The following is a 27,041-nucleotide window of genomic DNA, read 5'->3' on the forward strand; positions in this document are numbered from 1 at the left end:
GAGAATAAATTGTCTAGGGTACTGACATTTGATGTTGTAGTACAGGCTGGATCCAGGGTACCCAAGCTGTACAGTGATTGCAGCTTTGATCGGGCGCTCTAGCCAAAGGATCATCTTCTCTCTCAAACATCGGTCTGCAAAACCTCACACCTGGCATCGCGATGAATTACACGGCCGTTGCTCCCAAACTCTGGAATGCTGCACAAATGATCACGTCAGCCGGTCCCCTCTGCGAACCGTCAATGTTAAAAGCGTTGGTTTTTCAACAGTATTAATCATGACGGCGGGTGGCATGTATTACTGCTGTGCGAGGTTCTTGTGGGCGAGCCGTGGCGCAGCGGGTAGCGCGCTGCGCTACGAACTCAGCGACCCGAGTTCGATTCCTTCGCACTCGCAACACTAGTGATCATTGACTGAACCGGTCCTGTGCCTTCCCTAGGTCGACTCAGCCTCAGACACTTAAACATTGCCACTAGGGAGACAAAGGTGGCCCGGGCGTGGTGCTGGACACCCACCCCCTCGTGTGCCATGCCGGCCTTCATAGGTACGCACTAACGGCACTTGTCCCAAAAGTCTTTTAAGGTTTCTATTGGGGGTGTGTGTCTTTGTTGAGGTTCTTGAAGGTATGCTGTTTTGATAAGGTGCCCGATGAAATTAAATGACCAACCTTTTGACACACCGTGAATAGACAATGACAACTGCTAAGCAATTAACTCACATGCCAAGCAATTGTACAGCGCAGCCTCCCTGCGCAGGCTACAATAAGTTTCAAATGAGGACAACTATACACACAGACAGTGGCTTGTAACCGTGCTCAACGTGAAACCAACATGTCGTGAAGATGCTCACACAACAGCTGAGAGGAATGCGCTTAGGAATTCCTAATTTATGTAATTGTAAGCTCATGACCATTACGATTGTACTTGAAAAAAACAAAAGTGACCACAACTCATGCATTATGGTTTCTCTCAAGGCCCATGACTTTTATTTGTTTTGGCTTACACACATTCACATCCTTCGTCAGCATCGGAACCTGTGGCATACCATCGTCCAGTAGCCCGGGGGACATGACCCCTCAGAGCATCGTGGCCGATACCTGCACACGTGCTTCACGAGCTGTTGCCTTGACACACGTACAGTACAGCTTTACATCTCCACCTGTGTGCTCTTGCACACACAACAACAATAATAATAATGCCCCCTGTTCATGCACGTATACCTCAATAAGAATGCCCCCCCCCCCGTTCCACGTGTGTAAGCCTCGAGGAGTCTTTGAGAATAAGTTTGAAAGGAGAGGGCCCTGCATTGGAATGTTTGGAGGGATAAGTTTAGGATACACAAATGTCTGAGTTGAAAGATTTTTCGGTTTTACGAAAATGTACACGGTCATAATTTAAGTTGTCTTCATGCCGGCAACATGATTCTTGATGACCATTTAATGAGTGTTGGGCATGTGGAAGGAAACTGAAGTATCCCGTGAAGACCAACAAAACCCCATAAGGATATATTAAAAAATGCATTGCTTTTCTGCCATCTTATGACCACCTCCCATCCTCACCTGTACATGTGTACACATATACCTATACACCTTTATACAATTACCCTGTACACATACTTTGCACAACTGTCACACATGTACACATAGCTACCACAACTTTGTACACCCACACACCTGTAACGCGTACACTTCCTGTTCTTATGTACACCTGCGCACCTGTAACACCATGCAATTAACACATGTATGTAAAAGCTACATACACTTAAAAACTACATTCAGGTGTAAATCATGTGCACCTGTAAACTTGTAGGTGAATGCATCTCGACATGTTTTAATTACCTTGTTTGAAAGGACATCCATCTGCATTCAGAAATAAGCAGTATGTGTCTGCATAGGTCGAAATAAATGTGCTATGGGTGGTTAAAGGTAAAGGTGCAGCCCTGCAATTTCTTGCTCATACTACTACTGCCTCCACTATTAGAAGAACGTTGTCAGGGACGCTTAAGTCCACTCCAACTGAGTGGCTCCCGGTGCTGTTCCACATTGTCCCACCATCCGTGGAAAAAATTAAAAACCAAACTCCGATCTCCGATCAACAAAGTCCTGAACAACCCCACAGTGAACGTGCCTATGATCACACCATCCGTTCTGGGAAACAGCAGAGGGTATCCACGCAGCTGGCACCGAGCCATCCGGATGAATGGAATCGCGGGATACAACGTAAAGAACAGATGCCTCATCACTAACCCCAACAGCGGAGGCTCTTGGCTTCGACCTCAGACAGTGGACGGCACTCAACCGAATCCGCACAATGGGACGCGGAGTGGCAATGAGGCAGTGGCCACCAGCTTCACAAGTGGAAGGCGAGGGATGTGACTCCAGACCATGGGATCATAGCGCATCAACTGCCCACTGAGGACCTGTTGTTGGAGCCATTTAATTTCTCCAATTGGCAGCTCAGGAAGCCACCGAAGTGGATCGCCAAATTAGACATCCCATGGTCAGCTTTTCCCGTCAATACGGCAGAAAGAGTAGAAGCCCGAGAATATATTTGGTGTACTATACCACACTGACCAGATGTGTTGTAAGAGTTGGGTGTACCCACGCTTTACCTCACCACTCGTGACCTGCCGTTCATAGACTAACTGGGCTGTAACCAATCATACTGCTGGGTAGACAGGCGGTGGTGAAGTGGGGAGGATTTAAGAAACTTGCCCCATTTTTTCCACTACTGCGCTAGAAACTTGAATCAAACACACCAACCTTTGGATTACAAATCTAGTGTGCCAACCATAACACCATTGTGGCAGCTCCCATGGGAGGTACTACGCAAATGTTAATTTATATAAATTCTTAAGCCCATGATATACACATCAAATCATGTGCATAAAAATCTATATTTTTTGACAAGTGCGTGTTGTATTTCATGATTTTGCAGCCCTACTAGAGGCGTTATAATCAATTCCTGTGTATGTGTGTACATACGTATATGGTATGTTAAGCACTGTTTTATCATCACATTTTACAAGTATTTCAAATTATATTTTCCATTCCTGCCATTGCCAAATGTCTTGTAAAGGTCACCCATTAGGATGACCGAGTCAGCAGCCTTTCTCTCCACGTAGAGCACTCCACAGTAGATCCAGCATCTACGTTGGGACCTTCACGCAATGCTTCTTAAGGTGGCATCTTCATGCCTTCACAAGGATTCCTCCACATAATGCTCTGCATGCAAGAACGTTCATGCCATGCTCCCCAAACCTAGTGCTTCAACACTTGGACCCCAATAGGAAGCATCCTCCTTGGCATGGCCTTCTAAGCTCATCCCTCCCGTCTGGGCCCTCCAAACCTTGCTCTTCACGATGAATTCTCCACGTCATGGCCTCTTGTGGTGGACTACGTCAGGCCCTTGACGATGAACCTTCCACTCTGAACACCCCATGGAATCCACGCACACCTTGTTCACTCTCATTTGATGGTTCAGCAATCGCTCACGAGGCACCGGGTCCCCGGGCATGTAGCCCTGCGTCCATCGTGGGTTAATCTTGGCGCGTAGGCACAGCGGGGAGGAAGGCGATTAGGGATGTCTCTTGTTTGCATGTCGCCAGTCTTGGGTCTGCATAATTTAAATGTCTCCTTCCGGAGAGCCTTGAGTAGTCGATGCTCGGTCGTCGAAAACAAAAACACCAAAAAAAAAACCCTGCAACCATTGTCTGTTTTTAAATTAAGTGAAGCTGTATACAACCCCATCCTTCCTCTGGGTGAAGCCGGAGGGGCGATAGGCGGGGGGTGGTGGGGCCGGTCGTCATTTGCCAGTACGACGCGGCACGAGCAGCGGACCCAGGATGCCCACGGCAGCGCCAACGGTGGCCAGGAGCCAGTAGTAAGCAGGCGAGCTGCGCCGGCAGGTCATGGTGTTCACCATATCCGCCTGTGCATGCCACATGCAACAGACACAGCACACACACACAAGCACATGCAGTCAGCACATAAATACACAATGCATGCAATACAGACACCAAAGACAAAGATCCCCCATATAGCCTAAACATACACCATACGTGCGCACACTATGCACACGTACACACTGAGAGAACACAATACAAACTGCACGCAATGCACACACACTGAACACTCGTGCCACACACACCACACGTGTTCACACTTTATACACATCATATATGCATACGTTCATACACATGCACCACATGTAGAAAGTGTGTGCACACACCATTTGTGTGTACTACACACACTGCATCCATGCACACCACATCCCGCAGCAATAATCATTACTGCCAAGTAACAGCAGGAACACCCAACGCACATGGGTCGCGCACAAATAATCCCCATAAGGCCTGAGAGAATGCTGACGCAAGCACTATCATTCCTTTGTGGTTCGTGAGTGTCACTTAAACAAATTGTTCCTGCTGAATTAAATGAGCTTGGCACATTGTTCATCTGCTGCTTACAATCCAGAGCCTGAGTCAAGACATTCCATATTCTGCGGCAGGAGCAATTCAGTCCGTAGGACACGATGCTTGATAACATTTCAGTGGCATTAATACATAAACATGTCTTCAAGCTAGTTTCACCCCGTTCAATTATTGGAATTTATTTGTTTCTCAATTTTTATCATTACTCATAGCACTGGTGACCTGATGCCTCGTTAATCGGACCACCTCTCATTGTAATTAGCCTCTTGGATAAGTGTTTCCTCATCCAGGTCAAAGATGATGGTGGGATTGTACATGGCTCACCATTAATAATGGTTCTGTTTGGTCAACATGGGCTCGTGATCTGTGCACTTTTCAGCTCTGTTTGAATTTAAAATGGTGAAATAACGAGGCCGAGAGAGTGGGTTTGTAAAAATTAAATTCATAATGGGAAGCGACGTAGCAGCATGCCTGAAGGAAAAACTTTATGAGTCTATATTACCAACTGTGACACACAGATCATATAAGGATACGTAAACAGGCCAGGTGGCTTAACAGTAGAGCGAGCGGCTCGCCGTCAAAAGGTTGCAAGTTCAAATCCTGATTGGGGGTTCATTTGGTCCATCTGGTTGACTTGGCCCATCTCTGCAGGGTTGATAAATCGAGTACCACATTGTTAACAGTGGCTCTCCTATGAATAGACTGCCCCCCACACGCCATAGGAATGCGGAATTTCCACCACTCATCACAATGTTGAAATTCTTTCGCACCGTACGTGGCCAATCATGCTAATCGGAGGTGCGAGGAAGGACAACAAAACTGTAAACGGGAGATGAGTAGAAAATTACTGAGAATCCCACCATGGGGGGGAAAAAACCGGAAAAGAAAAAATATTCAACCCAAGCGTGTGGAGTCACGTGGGTGGGGGTGCAGGGTGGTGGGGGGGGGGTCAGGCGGGACGCACCCATCCCCCGCGGGCGCGGATCCAGGGCACGAGCGTCGCGCTGAAGACGTCGCCCACGCAGTCGACGAGCGCGTGGACCGTAGCCGGCTGGCCCTGCGTCACGCAGTCCACGGCCAGGCCCGCCGACACGGCGAGCAGCGACACCACCTTTGCCCACGTGATGCCTGCGCCACGGTGTGGGGTGGGGGGGTCACCACGCGGGGGTCGTAAGGGGACGCACGGAGATGGGCGAGGATGCACGAAGTTGTTGAGCAGTGCCCAAATGGCCACTATGTCAAGCGGCCAGCAACGAATAGCAAGTTACAATAGATGAGAGTGTTACACACTTCTTGAGCAGGGGGAATTGCAAAGTGGCCAGAGGGAAGTGATCAAAATACAGAAATGTTTAACGACGTGTAACTTCATGCGTCACTTAGGTTATGGTATCCGAATACAAAATAAGTTATTTTTGACAATGTCCGCAGTGTTTTTTTTTGACAAACACGCAGCTCTAAGGTTCGACTTGGCGACAGATGCCACTCGCCTACCACGTGTCCCCCCTATGACTCCCATGACCTCAGACCAGCCCAGGTAAAGAATGCAGCTCACTTGGGAAATGGAGCTACCCACCCCCACTGCAATCGAGCCATGTGGCCCAGTGGCTGCTGATTCGGACCAGTTATTCAAGCGATAGATTCCGGGCACAGACTACAAGCCTGGTTCATGAACAGAGCCAGTCCGTTTTCCCCAGTATCCGTAGGATCGTCATTCGAGGGCCACATGATGACACATTCTGGAGAGGCTCCGGTGGGGTTGGCGGGGAGCATGGGGAGTGACTCGGGGTGAGGAGCAGCCGGGAAGCCGGGTAGGGGCTGGCACCTGTGCCGAACAAGACGTGAGCCACGGCCTGCAGAGCCTCCGTCACGGCTGCCTCAGACGCCACCGAGAGGCCCAGGTGCTTGTCCACGTTGCGGTAGAGGCTCGGGTACATGTATTCCAGCTCGTCACCTGGCACACAGCACGCAGAGTACACACAAACCCGAAGGATCAATAAACGCCATCGCAATACACACACGCGGGCGCGCAGACACTGACATGCTAATCCAACAACACCTCAATGCCTGCACAACTAAACAACCAACACCACAATCACTAAAAAGACAAAGATCCACCGCATAGCCTACACTACTGTTCGCGACAACAGCCTTAGAAGGCCGACACAGCAAGCAAGAGGATGAAGTAGCCAGCATCACACCTGGCTGCCTTTTATCCCCCCAATGTTGATGTTTACACACTGTACCAGGTACTCATTTAAGCCTGAGTCGACCTAGAGAAGGCCCAGGACCGGTCCAGATATTTATCACTGATGTGAGCAGGAATCCAACTTGGGTCGTTGGGATCGTAGTGCAGTGCGCCAACCAATGCACCATGGACACACGCACCCACACGCACCCACACGCACCCACACACTCGACCCCATCACAAAATGTGCATGTAGAACTTCACTCGTAATATTCTGGATAATAGGAAGTGTGTGTAATGAGCCGGGTGACTTCCTCGTATTCACAATATCCTGAACAAGCGATCACTAGTGAGCTGGAATACTTCCTCTCGTCCACAACAGCAGTGAACAATATGGCGTTACCAGCGTACATCTCGTATGCGTTAGGTATGTAACAAATCACCCCCCCCCTCACGAGATTCGATAAATCGTCGCAATTCAAACTCAAAATGCGATTCGAATATCATCTGTTTCGTCTTATCGAGTGCGCATGTTCCGTCACATTTGACGTGTTATACATTCCATCGGCCTGAAGGTAACTGGAGAACATTTACACATGATTTGCATGAATAGTGAATAATTGATCCTTACACGCACGGTTCCATGCACGCGTCGTGCAGCATGAGAATATACTTGTATCATTTTAAATCAATCCGTGCTTGCCCAATCTGCGCCAAGAGATGCGTACACAGAAGGGTAGAAGAACAGAGATCTTTATCACCCGGTCAGCGTCGTCTACGACATGGCAACGGTTAAAACTCAACGTCATCTAATCCGCCACTTGCTGGCGTGGACCTTGAAACCTCCGCAAGGTTTGTACGGAACAAAAACAAAGCAAAAAACAAGGTGGGGGGGGGGGAAGACGTCCCCAGCATGTGCAGAGAAACATCGGATATAGTGCCGAACAACACGCGGGACAACCCGAAAATGCATCGGAAAGCTGTACAACAGCAGGACGTGCAAAAAACCCAGCGCAGTTGCACTCCTCACGATGTTATTATTGGTATGCACAGGCAGTGTCATGGTGCAGTGTGGGCTGACGCAATCACTCTGCCGTGATGGCACGTTCTAGGCAATCCCCAGGATCTCCGTGATGGAGCCAGGTCCTAGACCTGTGTCTGTCTATGGAGTCAAGTCCCTGGGGCTGTGCTACAGGAGCCTGGCTGTGGAGAAGGGTCAGAAAACAGAAATAGGCATGTGTTTATCTGATAGCATGCAGATTAACTAAAAATGAGACATGATGGAAATAATATTTGGCAATAAGATATGCTGAACCTTGCCTGTTTTTAAAATGAAGAGTATTTGCTCCTTGCTTCCAAATGACGAGCATTTTCGCACAAAAAGGCAACCAAGTAAATTTCGATTTAAACCTTTCGTGACTGCGGGGATTCATCCTCTTGGTTCTTTCGGTAAAGTCATGTGACTTTACCGAAAGAACCAAGAAGATGCAACCAAGTAACTTCAAAACTCCAAATTATCCACCACGACAGATATCTTAACTGTACATGCGCAAAAAAAACATGCTACCACAGTCCAATTCCAAAATGTAGCTTCCAATCCCGTCCTGCATCAACAAATTAAATGTAAATTCTGAACGAATGCATGGTTACGGCTGTACCGTGTAGCTGTGGTGTAAAGCATATCACTGCAGCTAGGCAGCCCTCTCCAGCTTTGCAATGTTTGCATCCTGGCAGCCTTCATTTCTAATTCCTCTGGTCTCTTGCTGGCGGCTGCTTGTTGTATAGTACGCCACATGGCTTTTGTCAGCTGCTGCTGCTGCTCGAGACAGAGCTGTTGAGTCTAAGTGGCTGCCCGCTTGCCTTTTACACAAGCCACGCGACTGAACGATGTCTGGGAGGAGTGGGCGGATTTTAGGCTGCGGGGTCTGTCTCGGCAGCCGTTAAGTTTATCCAGTGAGAACTGCAGGCCACATGGTTTTATTGCTACAGGTCGGGCTACAACTGATGGCGAACTGGGTGGCTGAGTGTTGATTGCATATTAAATTTACGTGCGATTCCAAAAAGGTTGCGTGTTTATGACCAAAGCGTCCAGAATGCGCCCGATCTCGCCAGCTCTCAGTCTAAAGTGAGTCGAGTCTGGGCAGTGCTTGGATGGACGACCACCGTGAGACCACAGGTTATAGGCTGTGGGGCTTAGTCAGTGGGACACAGAATGTGATTGGCTACCAATGCCTTGGCAAGTGGCTCAGCGGAGGAGAACGTGCAGCTCTCGATCAGGGGGGGTTGACTACGCCTATCGTACCTCCGGAGTTCATACATTGTCACCACTTGATTTCCCTTTACTTGTTGTAAACAGGAGATGAGCACGACCTCAATGTTCATTCGAGCAGAAAATCAAGTTGACTTTTGACCAGTGCCTTTAAAGGGATGAACTGTGTACACAGTAGGGAAGTCAGATTTTTTTTTCCCTGATGAGAGCTGCACTGCTATAGAATGGAGTAAGACCACAGGTGAAACGCGCTGGGCCAAGATGATGAAGTTTGAGGCTGTTAGTAGTTCCTGCTTCAGTTGCACGCAACAAGCCTGTTGAACGAGTACAGTATACGCGGACACATCTCAAACGTATTTTCAAGATAAGAGCTGAACTGCGCAGTGAGATACCGCAGCGAGGTTGCGGGGGGGGGAAGACAACACTGCAAGATCACAGGTCAAATTCCTCTCGTTTGTGCCATGAAACAACGGAATTCATGCAAGTCATGACCAACCAACCATCGCGACCAACCGGACTCACCCGACCGGCACTGACATTTCAGAAAAAAACAGTGAGGCAAAGGACAGCCCCGAGCACGTGATGACCTACTCATTAAGCGTATAGCGATGCATCGATTTTTTTTCCTACAAAATATTTTCTTAAAAATCGAATCTTGTAATCATGACAATGCTTTGCAATTCATCTGTTAATAATCCATGCGTGGGCTTACGCAGCTGACAAAACGAGCGAGAAACACTTCGAACGATACGATGAAACGAGACGGGACAACAGTTGACTTTGTTGAATCGGATCGTGAGCCTGAATCGCGACATTTGATTAAATCGCTGGGCGTGTGAACCATTGCCGGCCACCGACCAATTCCGCACAGGCCGTGGCGACGTTCGTGCATGTGTAGTGACATCAGTAGTGACTCACTCGTCTCGCCCGCCCCAAGCCTCGACTCATCAAATCCCTTCGCACCTCAAAATTCCAAATTATCCAGGCACTCTTAAATGAGATGGAATCACCCCGCCGTTCCTCCTCAAAATCCCTCCACGGGATTCCAAACCACTCTCACTGTCTTTAAGATCCTCCATGGACTCGCTTCTGCCTACTTCTCCCCCCCACCCTCTACATAACGCCCTCAATGCATCAGGTCATGCACGTCAGGCTCCATTACTCGTGGTGCACGCAAACGTTGCACACGTTGCACATTCACGTTAGATTTAAGATAATGGAGGGATCGGAACTGTACAGAGGAGACGGACCACGTAAATAATTGCAAACAAGACCGCAAAATCAAGAATCAATTCTTGAGTCAAATTACGGTCCCGAATTGTAACAATTTATTGCAATGCTGGGGTTGGTGGAATTATACCCTGGCCTCAACCCAACGAATATACACTCTTGGGAGAGTTTAAACAGCGGATAGAAACAAATGCCTGACTATCAATACAAGAAACCTAAAACAACACATTAAAGTGAAGGGAGTTTGTGTTTGCATGTTGACATTTATCGTAAGAAAAAAAATGTTTTACAAAGAAACTACAATGTCAAATAATTGTAAAAAAAAAACTCCGATGAGAGCGCAGAGGTTGGAGTCTTAGGACGATAATCGTGGCGCCACTCCAGTGGATGCTGGAGGCACCAGTGGGAGGTGCCGCGAGGTGCCGCGTGTTAATGTGACATCGTCTCGCCCACGTGGGAGTCAAAAACCGGTCCTGCAGTTTTGCCTTCTTGCCCTTCTGTTGCCTGCATTAAAATGCTCCGTAATCTCGGCTCATTTTGAGCTATTAACCATCATGAATGTATTTACTTATCCAATTGTATTTATATAATTTATTTGTTTTTTTATTTCCGTGACCTGCTAACCTCTTCTTTACGCACCGATCGTTTTTTTGTGTTGTTTGTTATTGCATCTTGCTAATCCACCCATGCTGGACGTCTGTGAAAAATAGCTTCATAGCTCATCAGATTCTTCCAGTCTAAATATATATTCTGATGAGGCCATGTGTATAATACACACACGAAATGGTTACGTCATCTTGGCGTAACAAAACATTCTGGGATTCTGGTTGAATTAATCTTAACGCAAAACACACGTCATAGAGTTGCCACTTCATCTAAAAGCATTGCCTTGAGTGGTGTATCATTATTACGCAAGTGACAAAAACCAGGACTTTTAATGTCCCAAGACAAGAGCTGCTTGAGAAAGAGGATGGTCCTGAGAATACAGAACAGGTGGCAATCCTAACGTGACCACAGTGAGTGCATGAGCAGTCTAATATAATCAACAGAAGGCCTCGTTCAACCTTGAACGCCCGTGGGTAATAATTCCCCAGGCCATAAACCCAAACAAACCCAGCGTATTTATTACACCTGGCTGTAAAAGCGGCAGACGTGAAACCTGGGTGCAAAGTGCACACCAAAGTTGGCAAATGAATCCGGAAGAGCCGTCGGTGAAATATTTTATCCACATCGGAGCCAAGATTGAATTGCCTTTCGGGTATTGTTATGGGTGTGTGATTTTTACCAGGGATTTATGATACATCCGTTCATCGATTTCTTATGCTCACAATACACGCAGCGAGACCTGTGATTTATAAGCGCATGTTCTCAAACCATGCTCGAACGTGGTTGCGCCGCTCATTGTCCACGTGGCATATATTTTGTTCGGCGAGGGCTGTTTCCGAGACTGGTTTAAAATGGCGCAAGTAACACCGCTCCTGGGAAAAGTTTGGCTTGAACCATAGTGACACCGCAAACTATACCGCCCGATTTAAAAGGTCACAGAGTGCCTGTGTCTGAAGCGGTTACTTCCCCATGTCGCTGTGACGGGCAGAATCAATTCAGTACGGTCGTCATACCGGCAGTTCCACAGCACTGAGATGGCTCTACGAAAGATCACCGATGACCTCTGCAAGATCATGGATGGCCGGTGCGCCGCAGCGTTGGTTAGTCTCGATCTCTCGGCCACCTTCGACACCATCGACCATGAGATACTCACCGGGTGGCTAAGGTCAAGGTTCTGTGTATCGGGTACGGCTGGGTGGATTGAGTCATACCTACTTGGTCGATCACAGTTCATCAAGCTGGGTGACAGTCGTCGCTTATGCCATGCTTAGTTGGCGTACCACACGGGTCCGTTCTTGGACCCTTCCTATTTTCAACATATGTCTCGCCAGTTGCCGATATCATCTCATTGGATGACATGAAGTTACATCAATTTGCTGATACACAATTGTACACCGCAGTTCATCAAAGTTAGATATGCAGAGCCTCGGTAACTTACAAATTGAAAATGTATTTCTTTAGAACTGATTACTTTATGGGAACCTCATTTGCCAGTAAAAATATGATAATTGGTTTTTTACCCTTCTATCTGGCAACAAAACTGACACCTTTTTACAAGGAGTCATGTTTGCATGACTCCTTGTAAAAAGGACTGCAGGTATTGCGGTCTATGCAAACATGACTCCTTGTAAAAAGGTGTCAGTTTTGTTGCCAGATAGAAGGGTAAAAAACCAATTATCAACTGATTACTTCTTCCCCCACACCTCCAATTAGCATAGTTGGCTACATACGGTGCGAAAGAAGTCCAACATACAATGAGAGAGAACATCTTGATATAAAAAGGACTACAGAGCTTGGGCAGTTTATATACGTGCCGGCTCACTGCCTGGCTTCTGCCTTTCCGCTCCTCTGGTTCCTCCTCACGCTTCCGAGTCATTCTCTCTCTTCAAGGGCGAACAAATACCACGCGGCGTGTTACAAGTTGCAATTATCATTGTGAAATGATATTTTCCTTCCATCTTAACGGGATCCCAGCACAGGGCGGTGCAGATCACTAACGCAGGCGCTGCGACACGTGGCCCGTGGCACCGGAGTGTAACACGGCAGCGTGGCAATGGTGCGCGCGCGTGCGAGCGACAATCGTCTCACCGAGCAGCAGCACGGTGTTGGACACCTCGGTGAACTTGCTGCAGGAGTGTGCCGACGACTCGGCCTTGCCCCAGCCCAGGCCCGCGCGCAGCAGCCGCCAGTTGATGTAGTCGCGGCAGAGGGCCTTGGCCTGCGTCACGAGCTGCTTCTCGCCGGGGCCGCGCTCCAGCGCGTCCAGGACCTCTACCGACAGCCGCAGAGACGACTGGCGCAGCAGGTCCATGGCTCGCTCGCTCATTGGGCTCTCCGGGCGGCCGCGACGGAGCGCAGCCGCGAAGCGGGCAGGAGCCCCCCACCCCCGCCACCTGCCAGTTTGCCGCACAGACGCTCTGCTCAGATGTCGGGAAGTATAAAGCGGCTGCGAAATGCGGCGCTTAAGTTTTATAATCTGCACATCTGGTGGTTAAAGTTGATTTTGTTCATCCAGGTGAGAACTCGAGAGATGAGGATGTAGGAGTCTCATTTGCATTACTTACCTGGGTCACCAAAATTACAAAAGTAAAACCAAAAAACATTTTGAATAAAAACAGCCGTGTAGCACAAGGTATTGAAAATGTTGCAAACGTAATTCTCCAAAGCGCAAATCGGCTCGGGCATACTGAAGGTATAGAGTTGCCTTTTTATCATTCTGCCACCCGAATAACAAAATAAAATGCCACAATCTCAGCTGTGTTCAGTTGGTGGCCACCACAAGTCTGGAGAATATGCACAAGAATGGTGACGTCATCTCTAAATGCAAAGATTGCTGGGATTAATTCAACATACAGCCACGTGGCTTAGGGGAACCACCTCTGAGCTACAGAAAAACTAAATATTTAATGGAAAGAACTGGGGAGAACTAGATCTTAACACGCCATATATAATAATTTCAAAATAGAATCCCTCAACTCATTGCCGTTATTTTATTTCTCTTTCCATCAGAACAAATCTGATGGAGACATAATTAGACACTGGTCTATTCATACATGACAACATTTACATAAACCATCATTCCTACTCGATGCAACATTTAACGGCTTCCACAATGAAGCCTCTTGTCAATATCGTACACACTTTGAAGATGCACGTGACGTGCTCTGCTGATCCACATTTGGAAAATTATCTGCTAATTACTACCCAATCAGACAGTATTGTTGATTGATTGCTGCCTTATAGATCCTTCTGCATTGCTGGCATTGTCTCCCAGGGCCAAACTGCCCAGAGACAATACGAAAATTTGCCATAAGACATTACACAACACTCGGCACTTCCCAGGTCTGTCTCGCCAACAGAGATGAATTTCAATTGGCTCTTACCTTTCAACTTAAGGAAACCCTAATCTTTTCCCCTTACAACCTAACTGTGTATATGTCTTTTATCACAGCATCTCAAGATGTGGTCAAATTCACGCACTTGATGAATTCAAATTGTATTGAACTGAATAAGGGGACACCAAGTCTGCTGCCAATTTATATTTTTCTTTTTGGTTCTTTCGGTAAAGTCACGTAGGAGGGAAAATAATAAAAATAAAGCATAATAAAATACAATTCTCACGACGTTTCGGCCACAATGCAAGCAGCCATCCTCAGGTGAAGAATACGGCTGTCGGAAAGACAGCGCCCGAATGACAGCCCTGTTCTTCACCTGAGGACGGCTGCTTGCGTTGTGGCCAAACGTCGTGAGAATTGTATTTTATTATGTTGTATTTTTATTATTTTATTATTTCCCTTCTACGTGACTTTACCGAAAGAACCAAGAAGATGAATCCCTGCAGTCACGAAAGCTTTAAATCGAAAATTTTGATTTTGCTGAGTGGACTCAGGTGACGGGACTTCCTCCAACGCTCCCGGGGAAACGCACGCCCCTAACCGCCACACCCCGTCTGTTTTGCTTGCCGATTAAATGATGAAGTCAGCCGGCTACTCAAAAGTTGCACACAGCTCGAGTTCAAGCTTGGCAATTCAACACTGAGTGCTGGCACCCAAATGGGGCCTCTCACACTTAAGGACGGTGCTTATCATTCCTCCCCCTGAATTCAGAGCCAAAGAAACGTTCTGTGTAAATAAACTTCCGAAGTACATACACACGCCCACGCACAGAAAGGCTAAACTCCTTCTGTTTAGAATTGCAGATTTGCCAGTGCAAGTGCTCAAAGCGAGCAGCATAATCGGGCCCACGGAGTGCAACGAGTTCGGGGGGGTGGTATGGCCATCTCGTATACATCTGGACGCCTCGTGTCTCCTCGTTGGCGAAACTGACCACATCATCGTAAATGTAGATACAGCATTAGGCTGAGCGAGCAATAAGGGAGCCCAAAGCCACGTTCAGATGGCAAATATCATTATTGACCTTAGAAATCAAACCCGGATGGTCAAGTTTTGTGCGGTACATGAGAAGGTGGAGCATTGTTTGAGCCACTCCGCCACCACTCCCAGTACATATATCCTATGGACAAGAACAAAGACGACCCATTGAGATACATAGACTTTAAGAACAAGTGCTGTCAATGCAGGGGCTCACTTACCACATGCTGTACTGCAACAAAGACAAACATCCCCCTTGTAGCCTTAACAGACTGTTGAGGCAAGTGCTCTTAGGGGGCACCTATGACACCCAGCAAAACACACACGAGGTGGTGGGTGTGGCCAGCACTGTGCCCATCCACCTTTGTCTTCCCAGTGCTGACGTTTACACATCACACCAGGTACTCATTTAAGGCTAGGTCGACCTAGAGGAAGCCCAGGACCGGTTCAGATAATCGTTTACCGGTGTTGGTGGCCGTGATCGCAAATCGAACTCGGGTCGCCAGGTTCGTGGCGCAGCGTGCCAACTACTGTGCGCATGGGTAGTGCACTCGCGCACACACACACAATTCTGTCAGCCCATCCACGGATGGTTCAATGCGAGACATGAAAAACACAACCGAGTATAGTTCTTTGACCTTAGCCGTCCTGATTTTCCAACTAAACTCTATATACAGGCAGTTGAAAGAGGGTCGCACAGATGACCCAGGATGCTGCTACTGTACGCGTTTAGTCACTAGTCACCAAGCATTGTGTAACGGTACTGGGAAGAGCTATGGATCCCCTGGTAATGTAAACAGCAAGTGTCACAAAACATATCCATGCGGCGCACACAGGAAGCACATATTTATTCAAGATGCACCATCGGTGACACACGTTCATGCAAGACGCAGAATAAGAATGCTCTTTTTTTAATCCAGGAAATCGGAAGGGGGTCCTGCATTTCAGATGTTTGGCCAATTTCATTCAATAGTGTTTTGGCAAGTGGCGGGAAAGCGGAGTTCCCAGAAAACACCCGCCCACCGCAACAAGGTAATAACTCTCAAAACGTCTGCACAGACGGATTTAATCCTCTGCTGGACTGGAGATCTACTCTGCGTTCCCAGGTCGAGGTTTCGGTCGATGGGTAACCGAGCTTTTTCCCCGCGTAGCCCCCAGGCTATGAAATGCTCTTTCACAAGATATGAAGGATTTCTGAGTCTGTGGACATTTTTAAAATGTGTCTTAAAATGTATTTATATGCTTTCGCTTATTCAACTTTTAGTTCATTTAGTAAATTAATTATAATATAATTATTTTTATGCTGAGTGTCTGCTGCTGTGTCCTGTACAGTGCTTTTAGATCCTTGGTGAAAAGTGCTATATACATGGAATTCTTATTATGTCACGCAACTTCCCAAGCCTTAGACACCTGGTTATTTCCTAACATATTTCTATCCATGGACTCAGCCAGATGAAAATATATTTAATTAGCATCCCGAGATCTGACTAAATAACATACATTCAAGATATCAGGATATATGAGCTCGACAAAGGATTTAAACGTGCGGTAATGTTGCGAAGTGGCTATGTGGTTGGCAGTAAGGCAATGTATTCTTGAATCTATACTTGCGGAGCTTTGAAACTGGTCAATCATGCTAATGGGGGACCTTACTGAAAAAGCCTTGAGACTCTGGCTTTTCTCTTATTGCTCAACCCTACCCTAATGTCACTAAGCCTGATCTGCCCTAAACTTGGCACAGCCAGTTTTTGACACGGCGCTTCCAAAGGCTTATTTATTTTGAGAGCGGCCCACTCAACTGTGTGGGAGCATGTGAACCATCAGGTCGGGAGCCTCATTCGCAGCGAGCCTGGCACTAATAAGAGCTTCACAATAGCATCATCAGCTCATCAGCGCTGATGGAGACAAACTAATATCCGCTGTGGGTTACTCTCCTTCGCAAGTATTACTGCGTCATTCCATCTAAATCCTATTCATCTAGATTGTTTACCCCTGCGTGTACATATTGCACTGACGTAGGGCCCTATTTAAAAGACTTTACATTTGGGCATCACCTCCCCCCCACACCATTGGGTTGTTTCTAGAGCCTCTTCATTGCCAAGCATTGCATCCTATCCGGGTTCGTTGACTCCTAACCACCGCGCATAACAATAGCCACGATAATTTCCTCTTGTAAACGGAGACCCATCATTTCAGCTAGAGGGTCGCTCTCATAGACTAAGTGACTAAAATAGATTCTTACGCTCAAAGTACGACCATAAATGTGCATGTGAGAATGTATTATTCATGAGCTAAACATATAATATTCCAATGTAACTCAAGGCTGATAGAACAGACAGGAAAGATCAAAATCAAAACCATTACAAATGAGATGAAAATGATGTAATTTTCGCCCCGATGCAGCCTCCTTTCCTGGCCTTAGGGATGCTTCCTCTCAGTAGTGGTGATTGTTATCAGCAAGCTAAGCAAAAGCTTTATGCCCCAAGCAGCCGTGGTTGGCAAGGATAAATAAAATAATTAGGTCTTGATTTGAAGCTTTCGTGACTGCAGGAATCCATACTCTTTGGTTCTTTCGGTAAAGTCACGTAGGTAGAAATAAAATAAAACATCACGACGTTTCGATCGCAACACAAGCGGTCGTCATCGATGACGATCGAATCGTCATGATTTGTTTTTTTTAATTTTATTTCCAGCTACGTGACTTTACCGAAAGACTCAAAGAGTTAAATAATCAGGATTCATTTAAATAACATTTTATTCTGTCTCTTGTCTACCTCACTATCATTTCACTCCCTCCGTCTCGTCTGTATCTCTTCTCAATATGTAGACATTCATTTCATCTCACGATATCTCTGACATCTCTATATTATCTATAATCATTTCTGTATCTCTATATCTGACACGAGGAATTTATAAATTGAAAAAGGGTGAAGGCAAAAAAAATAAAAATATATAAATATATATATTTATTTTTTGGGTTCCCCAATGGGCCAGCGCCACCACCGGCTCATCTAAACGGCGGCACGGATGTCCCGATCACGAGAGACGCGTTCTGACGCGTGTACTGCAGAAACCAACGGTGCGGAAAAACACATCCGGTGAATATCAAACTTCTCTTGGGTTAACATTGAGTACATAATGCTAAAATAAATAATGTCATCATGCACACACATCCACATGGGAGTTCTCCCTTTCACTGCGAATTCCCATGACTTGTGTGGTTCCACACCCACGCAGCCCCAAATCTCCCTTCACTCAGGCCTTGGACAATACTGTACATTTGTCAAGTACACTTTTAAAGCGCCGTTCACAACGCGCTCCCGAGTACGAAACCAGCACCAGTGCTGTGCCTGATCGTCATCTTTCAGTAATTTCATAATCTCTTATTTTAGTTGGCAAATAAAGTCGTGTGTGCTCTTTTGTTCTTCTGTGCTACGTCCGAGCGATAGCCATCTGCCATCAAGGTGCGGCCAGTTTCAAAACAACTGCTGCAGTTCATTGTTTGGTGGGTCCAGCACTGCTGGGTGACTTTGGGCCCTGGTTTAGGTTTACTTGAAACTGTAAACGAAACAAAAACTAAAGTTTTTGTTTTTACCAGGTAAGGCCCACTGAGCTATATCGCTCTTTTTCAGAAGCGACCTGGCCACAAATGATAGCGCAACGAAGTGGCTTATCGCGTGAAAATGTATAGCGGCCAAATACTGCAGACGCACGTTTGATTCTCAATGTGTATGGTAAAACTAGAAAACCCGGAGAAAAAAATCTACGCGACCGCGGGAGAACATGCACACTCCAAATATACAGGCGTCAGGGTCGGGATTGAACCCACGACCTCTTGTATACCAGGCGAGATAGTTAACAACTCGCCACTGCCGCGCTGAACGATGCTGGTCGGTGCATGTTGGTGAAAGCGGCAAACTTCGTGCACGCGATGTCTCGCTTCTCGCCAAGTAGGTGACCGGTACAGGGAGGCGCTACGCTGCAGAGCGCCTCTTCAAGGCTGTCGAGCTTTTTCACCCAAGTCGAGGCAGAGCAGCATGCAGAGAAAACTCATCAATCGCTACCTACTGCCTATTTGTCAGCGGCGTAGCCGATGCATGGACTCGAAGATTCTTCACAATGCACGAGTGAAATCGCGCGAACAAGAACTGACGTTTGTCGAACTGTATATGTGAAGATGGTAATGACATTTACAAAAATAAGACAAGTTTAGCTGTACAGATCTATTCTGTCTACAACACGAGGCTAAAAAGCTTTTACCCTTTGAAGTCCCTCTTTCGTTCTCAACTGCCGCAAATAAAAAGTGACAGGAAAGCAAAATAGGTTTTGTTTTGTCTCACGATCGCCAGAGTTGGTCCCATGAAAGATTTACAAGGCTCTCGCGGGCAGCAGGCCCAGGAAAGTCAAACACAGATGCCCACAGCACACTCCTCATTCACCATTCTCATTCCAGCACTGTTAATTTATCTCAAATTTTATTCATTCCAAAATACCTCCCACCATATCTGTTGTATATATAAATAAAACATGCCAATTGGTTTCAGCAAAGCTATAATCCTTCTCACGTGGGTCTCTCACTTAACGTGGCACGAATTCTAGCTCTGAGAATCGGACAATTTTTTTTCAGTTTGATTATCGATGGACATCCCTGTCGCAGAGCAAAGCGGGAAGGTGCAGCACCCCTATCGTGGAAAAAATTGGTCCCTTGAAGTAATCTCAGATGTACTGTCGTTCACCAATGTCATCTTCTGAAGGTTACTCTCTAATAGACTGGGAGTGGCGCACTGCTCTGCGACATTTACCAATTGAACCTTCATCTCGTGACACGACGCCAATTTCACAATTGTCAAAGAATTGGGGATAAAAAAAGACGACCTATTTTTGACTGGCAAAGTATTAAGCCGCGTTCAACTGAGCGTTAGGTGGGGCTCACTTTGATCGGCAGCCGTGAGCTAATGGTGAACATTCCACATTACAATGGCAGGGGCCATTCTAACCCTGCTCGAATGCACCCCATGCCAATTTTAAGGGTCCATGTTTTTGGAACCACCAACTTCAGACTGCCATTCCATCATGTCCCAGGCACGGTGACGTACCCGAGCAATCCATTGCTTAGGAGGCAGTGTATGTGGACCAAGCAGAGATCAGTCGGTGCTATTCTCCCAACCTGCACGGCGATTAAGTTGCCGGTCGACGGAAAATGGAACACCAACCTATACTGTATTGATTTTGAGCATTGTGTCCTTTTTTTCCCCAGCACTCCATTTTTCTCCCTGATGAAAATTAACTCTTTGTCATGAATTTGGATAAACATGCCAATGCAGGACGTCCCTGAAAACCAAAAAAGTATCTTGTTACTCAGCAAGACAAACCTGCCTTTTTTATTGTCCTGATAATATGCATGGGAAGCCATTGATCTGTGAACACATGGACGAGCTAAACAATTCCGAGCGTTGTGTGCGTTATCAGTGCAAACCTCTAACATCTGCGAACTGTAATGGATGCCAATGTAAATGATTTAACAAGGGCGTGATGTGCTCATACTTTCTGCATTTGTCATGCTGGGGGCCAAATGTTGTACAAATGCCACTGGAGTGGGTGTACCATATACCGTGGATGCACATTTGCCTAACTCCACACGCCATGGGACAGGTGTCTAGACAAAGTCATTTGCTGTTAACTACAATGTCACAGGCACTTTTTCTCCAATGTAGAAATTACAATTTTGAAAGTCCAATCTTAAAAAAACCCAATTCAACAAACCCAACATTACTGAACCCCGCATATCTGAGCATCACATGACCACAATATACCTGGCCAATGAAAACCACCCAGCATGGTGCCATGGCATGGGTTCCATTTCTACAAATGTTCACAGATGTGACCTCTTCGCACGCAGCAATGTGTTCTTGACATTGCACGCATTTGCTTACGCCCTTCATATTGTCAAGGAACGTCCAATGTACATAGCAGTTTGTGACTCATTTTCAATTTAAACTTTTCACGTATCTAAACTAAACTGCACCTCAGTCCCCAGAGGGTTGGATATGCGACGTTGCACTGTATTGACTGCACCAAAAACAGCTGGTAGCGTTTCCCTAATACTGTATACAGTACTACAAATCACACATACAACACAGCCGAGTGCGTATTTCAATTCCCAGTTGCTAAGCAAATGTCAAGAGGCTTTAAAAATCAGTGTCGGTACAGAGAAGTAAAATTATCCAGGACCATCTGCCGTATGCCCAGTGACTTTTCAGCCTCCCCTTACAGAAGGGAAGACTCAGAAATGCTTCCAATGAGAAGAGCACTCGCGTACAAGAGCTGATGGAGCAATCTCGAGCACTCGCCAGCAGCCCCTACCCGGACACTGACACACAGTGTCGAAACACAGACCACGTAGCTGGCGTGCGCGCGTGGCATCTACAGCCCTTTTATCAGTGCACTGCTGGAGCAGGGCCGTCCATCTTCATGCCATGTGGGTCGTGGGGGTTATATTACTTCACCACGCTGGTCCGTGCGGCCTGATGCAGGCAAGGAGCTTCGGTGAGGGACCATAGTACTGGAGTATAGTACAATATATATTTTGCTTTCGTGCCCTCTGCTACCTACACAATAGTCCCGGAGCCTACGTGGCACGTTACATGCACAGTGGTCACCCCACCCAAGCACTTATCCAGGCTCAATCCTGTTCAGCTGCCATGATCTGACAGGATCGGACACATTAAAGGCGATTTAGATATAAGGCACATGGCAGGGTTTTGGAAGTGGGGTTGGTGGATCACGCAAAGATATCGTGTGTGAATACCACTCGAGGCTTCAACTGTCAATTACTAAAATGGTACTTATTTTATCAACCCAGCATGCAATATGATTATTGAGACTTGACTGAGATTTGAACTTGCGTCCTGATTGCAATCGAAGTGCCGTCACAGCACCACCCAACCCAAAACTAACACGTTCAACAACAATCCACTTTGATTTCAATGAAAATCCTCCATCTCGTTTACCCCGATGTGGTGGGCGCAAAGGGATGATTCTATTGTCCGCACAATATATTCCTTGTATCTACACAAAGTGTGGTTAAATGAACACAATAGGGTTAATTTGCCAACACATCCCGGTTACTCCTTGCATTCGGATATCAGAAATAGATTTGTCAACTTTATATGGCTCTCTTGTCTGCAAATAAGCAAAGGTAGGAGGTGGTGAGAAAGTGGCCTGGACAGTGCGACAGTGGCCTTGACAGAGAGACGCTGGCCTTGACAGAGAGACGATGTCCTTGACAGTGAGACCGTGGCCGTGACAGTGAGACGGTGACCTTGACGGAGAGACGGTGGCCTTGACAATAAAATATATAATAGGTGATATTTCAGCCAATGGCCCTTAATATGACATTGAGAGACCAGAGTTAGAGTTGTATTAGAGTTAGAGGCTGCAGTGAGATATATAATTGATTGCGGTCAATAGAAAGAGCAGATAATAGGTAAATCACTGCAATAAGGAAACAATAGGTAGTACTGTAGGAATAGCAATGATAGTTACCCTATGCCATCAACAGCCACCAGCTGCACTGTGCATGAGTGTAACTGATGTAAACATTGGCACTACAGTATCGTAGGTGACACTGCAGCAGCAACAAGTCCAGACCCTCCCCTATGCTACCACACCCAATACTTTCTGCATTACATCAAACACAATCCACCAAGTACACACCCTATACTAACCACGTTACACCAACTGCTCGCTACACACACTCAACTTGGTGCACACACACACCCACTCCATATGACCAATTCGCCATGAATTTGCCCGATTCTTGTCAGAACTCAGAAGCTAATCGGGCTTGAGCCAGGTCTAGTTACGGCACGTAGCGTGGACTGGAGGCTGCCTCGGAATGGCCACGTGTTTGGATGGCTCGGCATGCAAAGTTGGCCAAGACATAGCAGCTTAGATTTGGATTATTGAATCCATCTGTGCAGAGCTTCTGAGGCTTTACGTCCTCGCATTGCATGGGTTTTCTCTGCGTACTCCTGTTTTCCTCTCGCATGCCACTGGATAATGACAATGACAAGAGGTTTTCCTGGTTACATTTTGTAAAAATACTTTAAACAGTACAATAACTCACCCATAGACGTACAACTTTGTAAACGATACTGTACCCAATACGTATTCAATGCAGACAAAGTGCTCGAGGCAGACTGTGACGGACTCCATCGAAATCGCCGAGTGATCCATATTCCACACACACACACCACTCAATCGCAGCACACTTAACGCCCCATCCTTCACACACCATGCAGCCCATTCATCAATCCACTGCTGGATGAGCGCCTCCTCCACCCAAGTATAGGGCCATAAGGGGTTCATACGACCATACTTCGCCATGCCGGCCAACGCGGGCTTGTGTAGACGGACGTGGGGGCATAGATGTGTAATACAACAATGGATTTTTGCTGCATTGCCCACTGCTGATCATATATATACACAAACAGCCTTGCATAGCCCACTAAGACAACGTGGTGCTGCGCTGAAGAGTTAAGTCAATTGCCCGAAACGCTGCCTATGATCTATTATCTTTCCTTTTAAGGCCAGAGTTATTGACGAATGTGTCCGGTTGTTTGGGGGAGTGGAAGTCGGTGGTCACTCATCCAAGAACTCTCCAGGCCCATCCCTGCTCAACACTCACAATACTGTAGTACACACCCAATGCAGTACACACCCAATGTAGTAGACATCCAATGTAGTAGACATCCAATGTAGTAGGCATCCAATGCAGTACACATCCAATGCAGTACACATCCAATGCAGTACACAGCCAATGCAGTACACATCCAATGCAGTACACATCCAATGAAGTACACATCCAATGCAGTAGACATCCAATGCAGTACACATCCAATGCAGTACACAGACAATGCAGTACACAGCCAATGTATTATACACCCAATGTATCACGCAGTGCAGTACACACGTTTCTAAATCCTGGACACGACACGCAACTGCTTGAGTTGCATCCAATGTCACTGTTTGCGATACATGAGTGTCATACAGTCGATAGTACACCACACTCAACACGCTCATAGTTACCACACTGCATTCAATCCTGCTTACACGGTGAAAGTGTGTACAGCTTAACTCACTATTACTCTATTACACAACTTTTTGCAGCAGCACACACACACTACACACACCACACCACACACACTACACACACACACCCTTACACACTATACACACACACTACACAAACACTACACACACACACTACACACACTACACACACCACACAAACTACACACTACACACACACTACACACACACTGCATTCACACTACACACACCCAACACACACTACACACACACACTACACACACTACACACATTACACACACACTACACACACACTACACACAATACACACACACTACACACACACTACACACACTACGCACATAAGCTACGCGCACACACACTACACACAGACTACACGCACACACCACACACACACTACACACACCACACACACACTACACACACTACACACACAACACACACACTCTACGCACATACACTACGCACACACACTACACACATCCTCAGTACTCACACTCCCTGGCAGGGTACTCGTGTGTACTCTGTAGTCTAGTTAAGCGTGAGTACAGAGCACTCACACGTGTGTACTCTATCACACGTGTGTGTGCTCTGTGGTTACACGTGTGTGCTCTGTAGTTACACGTGTGTGCTCTACTCACGCGTGTGTACTCGGCCCGTGGTCCCCGTGCCGCCTCCTTCCCTCTGCGCTCACTTCTCGCGACTCTGGAGGGGTTCCCACTGACGGTGTGTGGGTGTCATCCCAGCCCTCATTCAAGCCCCCTCCACCACCACCACCCCCCAGCCTCCGTCGTCATCTTCCTCATCACTTATTCATGAGGAGGCCGTCCACTGGCGCCTCCGTCTTGGTGTGCCTCAAGTCACGGTGGTGCGGAGAGAGAGAGAAGCATCCCACTCTCATCAATCATCTCCATCACTCATTTCATGGAGGGAAGGAGGGAGATCACTAAAGGGAGATGGGTTGGGTAAGGGATACTTTTATTCGTGTAATTCGGAGAGAGACGGATTATACGGAGGGTAAATCGTGTCCGATTATAATCAGACAAGATAGATAATGATCTATTTGTGTTTATGTTCTCCACGGAATTTTGAGTTTGCTTCAGGGCAAGCTGATGACACTGAGACAGCGTCAGTACAAGAGAGTCGCCCAGGAGACACTGACGCAGATACTAACCCGAGCTAATGCGGACGGGAGATGAAAGTGAATGTAGGAGAGTTGGGTTTTTGTTGTTGTGCAAGGCGGTACAGCCACGGGAGAGACATCGGGAAACGATAAGTGGGACACGGACATGGAATCGAGACATGGGGACAAAATAACCTGGGATTTAGATCAGGGACATGAATATGCAGGGAGGTGCCACGGTGGGACAGATGCTGGGAGATAGAGACCAGAGGGACATAGACATGAAACCAGACTGACGTGGGGTGGGAAGGACGGAGGGGGAGACAGGGGATAGGTAGACATAACACATAGACACAATACGAATGCCCTTGACCGTATTTGCCTGAGAAAGTCTCACTGAATCTCAACACCCCTGAAGTAGGCTCCTGCTACATTTGGATGTTCGGCCAATTCCAGAACTTTGTCTGGGAGGAAATTGGAGTGCCCAGAGAAAATCCACTCTGCAGTGCTCAAGAATCCATGACTGCTGCGAGAGATCTGGAAACGACTTTCAGCCAGCTGGAAACTTCCCCCTACACACGATACAGTAATGGCATGCATGTAAGTGGGTATTCTTGGCCTTAATAGGTTCTCATTCCACGGAATTTGCTTTTCGGATCTACAAGGCTAAACGGGGATTTGTCGTAGGTGCGTGTGTGCGTGTTTTCCATGTAAAATTCAAAAATATCACATCAAGATTACAGTTTAAATCAGTTAACAGATGTGTAATCAGCTTAATGAAGTGGCTTGACATGTGAGCGGATACTGGAATTCGCGATGAAAGAGAGGCCTGTTGAGCTGCAATCGTAACCTGGGGTTGTTTCGGGACAACCTAATGTGCTCACAAGTACTCACTTAAGCAGGGGCCCACGGCAAATTACGTGGTTGTGTGAAACACCAAAAGGCCAATTAGCAAACACGCATGCAGACCTCTGCAACACATTCAGTGTAAACGGAGGCAGTTACAGAGGTGCTCAGTTGTTGACTGAATAAAGGCCAGTGACTGCTGCGACATTTTCTCAGGGTTTGCGGTGGCTCACGATAACTCCTATGACAGGGCTACAGTTCAGCTGAAGCTGTACCAGGGCTGAGTTCCAGAAAATACCTCTCCCCCCAACCATGCTGGGAGAGAGAGAGAGGAGTTGGTGTCTAGGGGCTGTGAACGTAAAACAAAAACTGGGAGGAAACTGGAATGTCTTGATATTCCCAACTTTTGTTTGTAGTTTTTGACCGCAGGCCCAAAGACCTTGAACGCAAAGAAGCCGGCAAATCAAGAGTACCAACGATCATATCACAAATGAGACCTGAACGCGTTTCTTGAATGGCATTGAGACTGGTCGCCTTTTCATGTCCTCCCATCTCGGTGCCCCTGCGGCGAGAATTCCCTCTGTTAGGAATGTCTGCTTTAACCACAGTATATGTTCCTTCTATTATTATTGTGGCGGTTGTTATACAGCTTTTATCTGCTTTTTGAGATAGTAAATCAGCAGATGGGCGTTGAAGCGCATTCCTTCATCCCGTAAATTGTTTCATGTTTACATTCTTGTGGGGGCTCCTGTTTAAAAAACACCCCAGCAGACCTTCGAGATTTTTTTTTGTGATTGATTAAGATTTGTTTTTTAAAGTTAAGCATCACCTGTAGAAATTGTTACAATTCGAGCAAGAGTGTGGTCG

At 46.8% G+C, this 27,041-nt stretch overlaps 1 protein-coding gene across 1 annotated transcript; it reads right to left on the reverse strand.

The window, feature by feature from the left end:
- Positions 1-956: 956 nt before the first annotated feature.
- On the reverse strand, positions 957-25,011 carry BOK (BCL2 family apoptosis regulator BOK). Its single transcript, XM_078880046.1, is given in 6 exon segments — positions 957-3,929; positions 5,396-5,559; positions 6,254-6,382; positions 12,810-13,114; positions 24,847-24,980; positions 24,982-25,011. Coding segments are annotated over 6 exon segments (888 nt in total). The 3' UTR covers positions 957-3,803.
- Positions 25,012-27,041: the final 2,030 nt, after the last annotated feature.

This window comes from Lampetra fluviatilis, chromosome 56, assembly GCF_964198595.1.
Source record: "Lampetra fluviatilis chromosome 56, kcLamFluv1.1, whole genome shotgun sequence".
In the NCBI taxonomy this organism is placed as follows: domain Eukaryota; kingdom Metazoa; phylum Chordata; class Hyperoartia; order Petromyzontiformes; family Petromyzontidae; genus Lampetra; species Lampetra fluviatilis.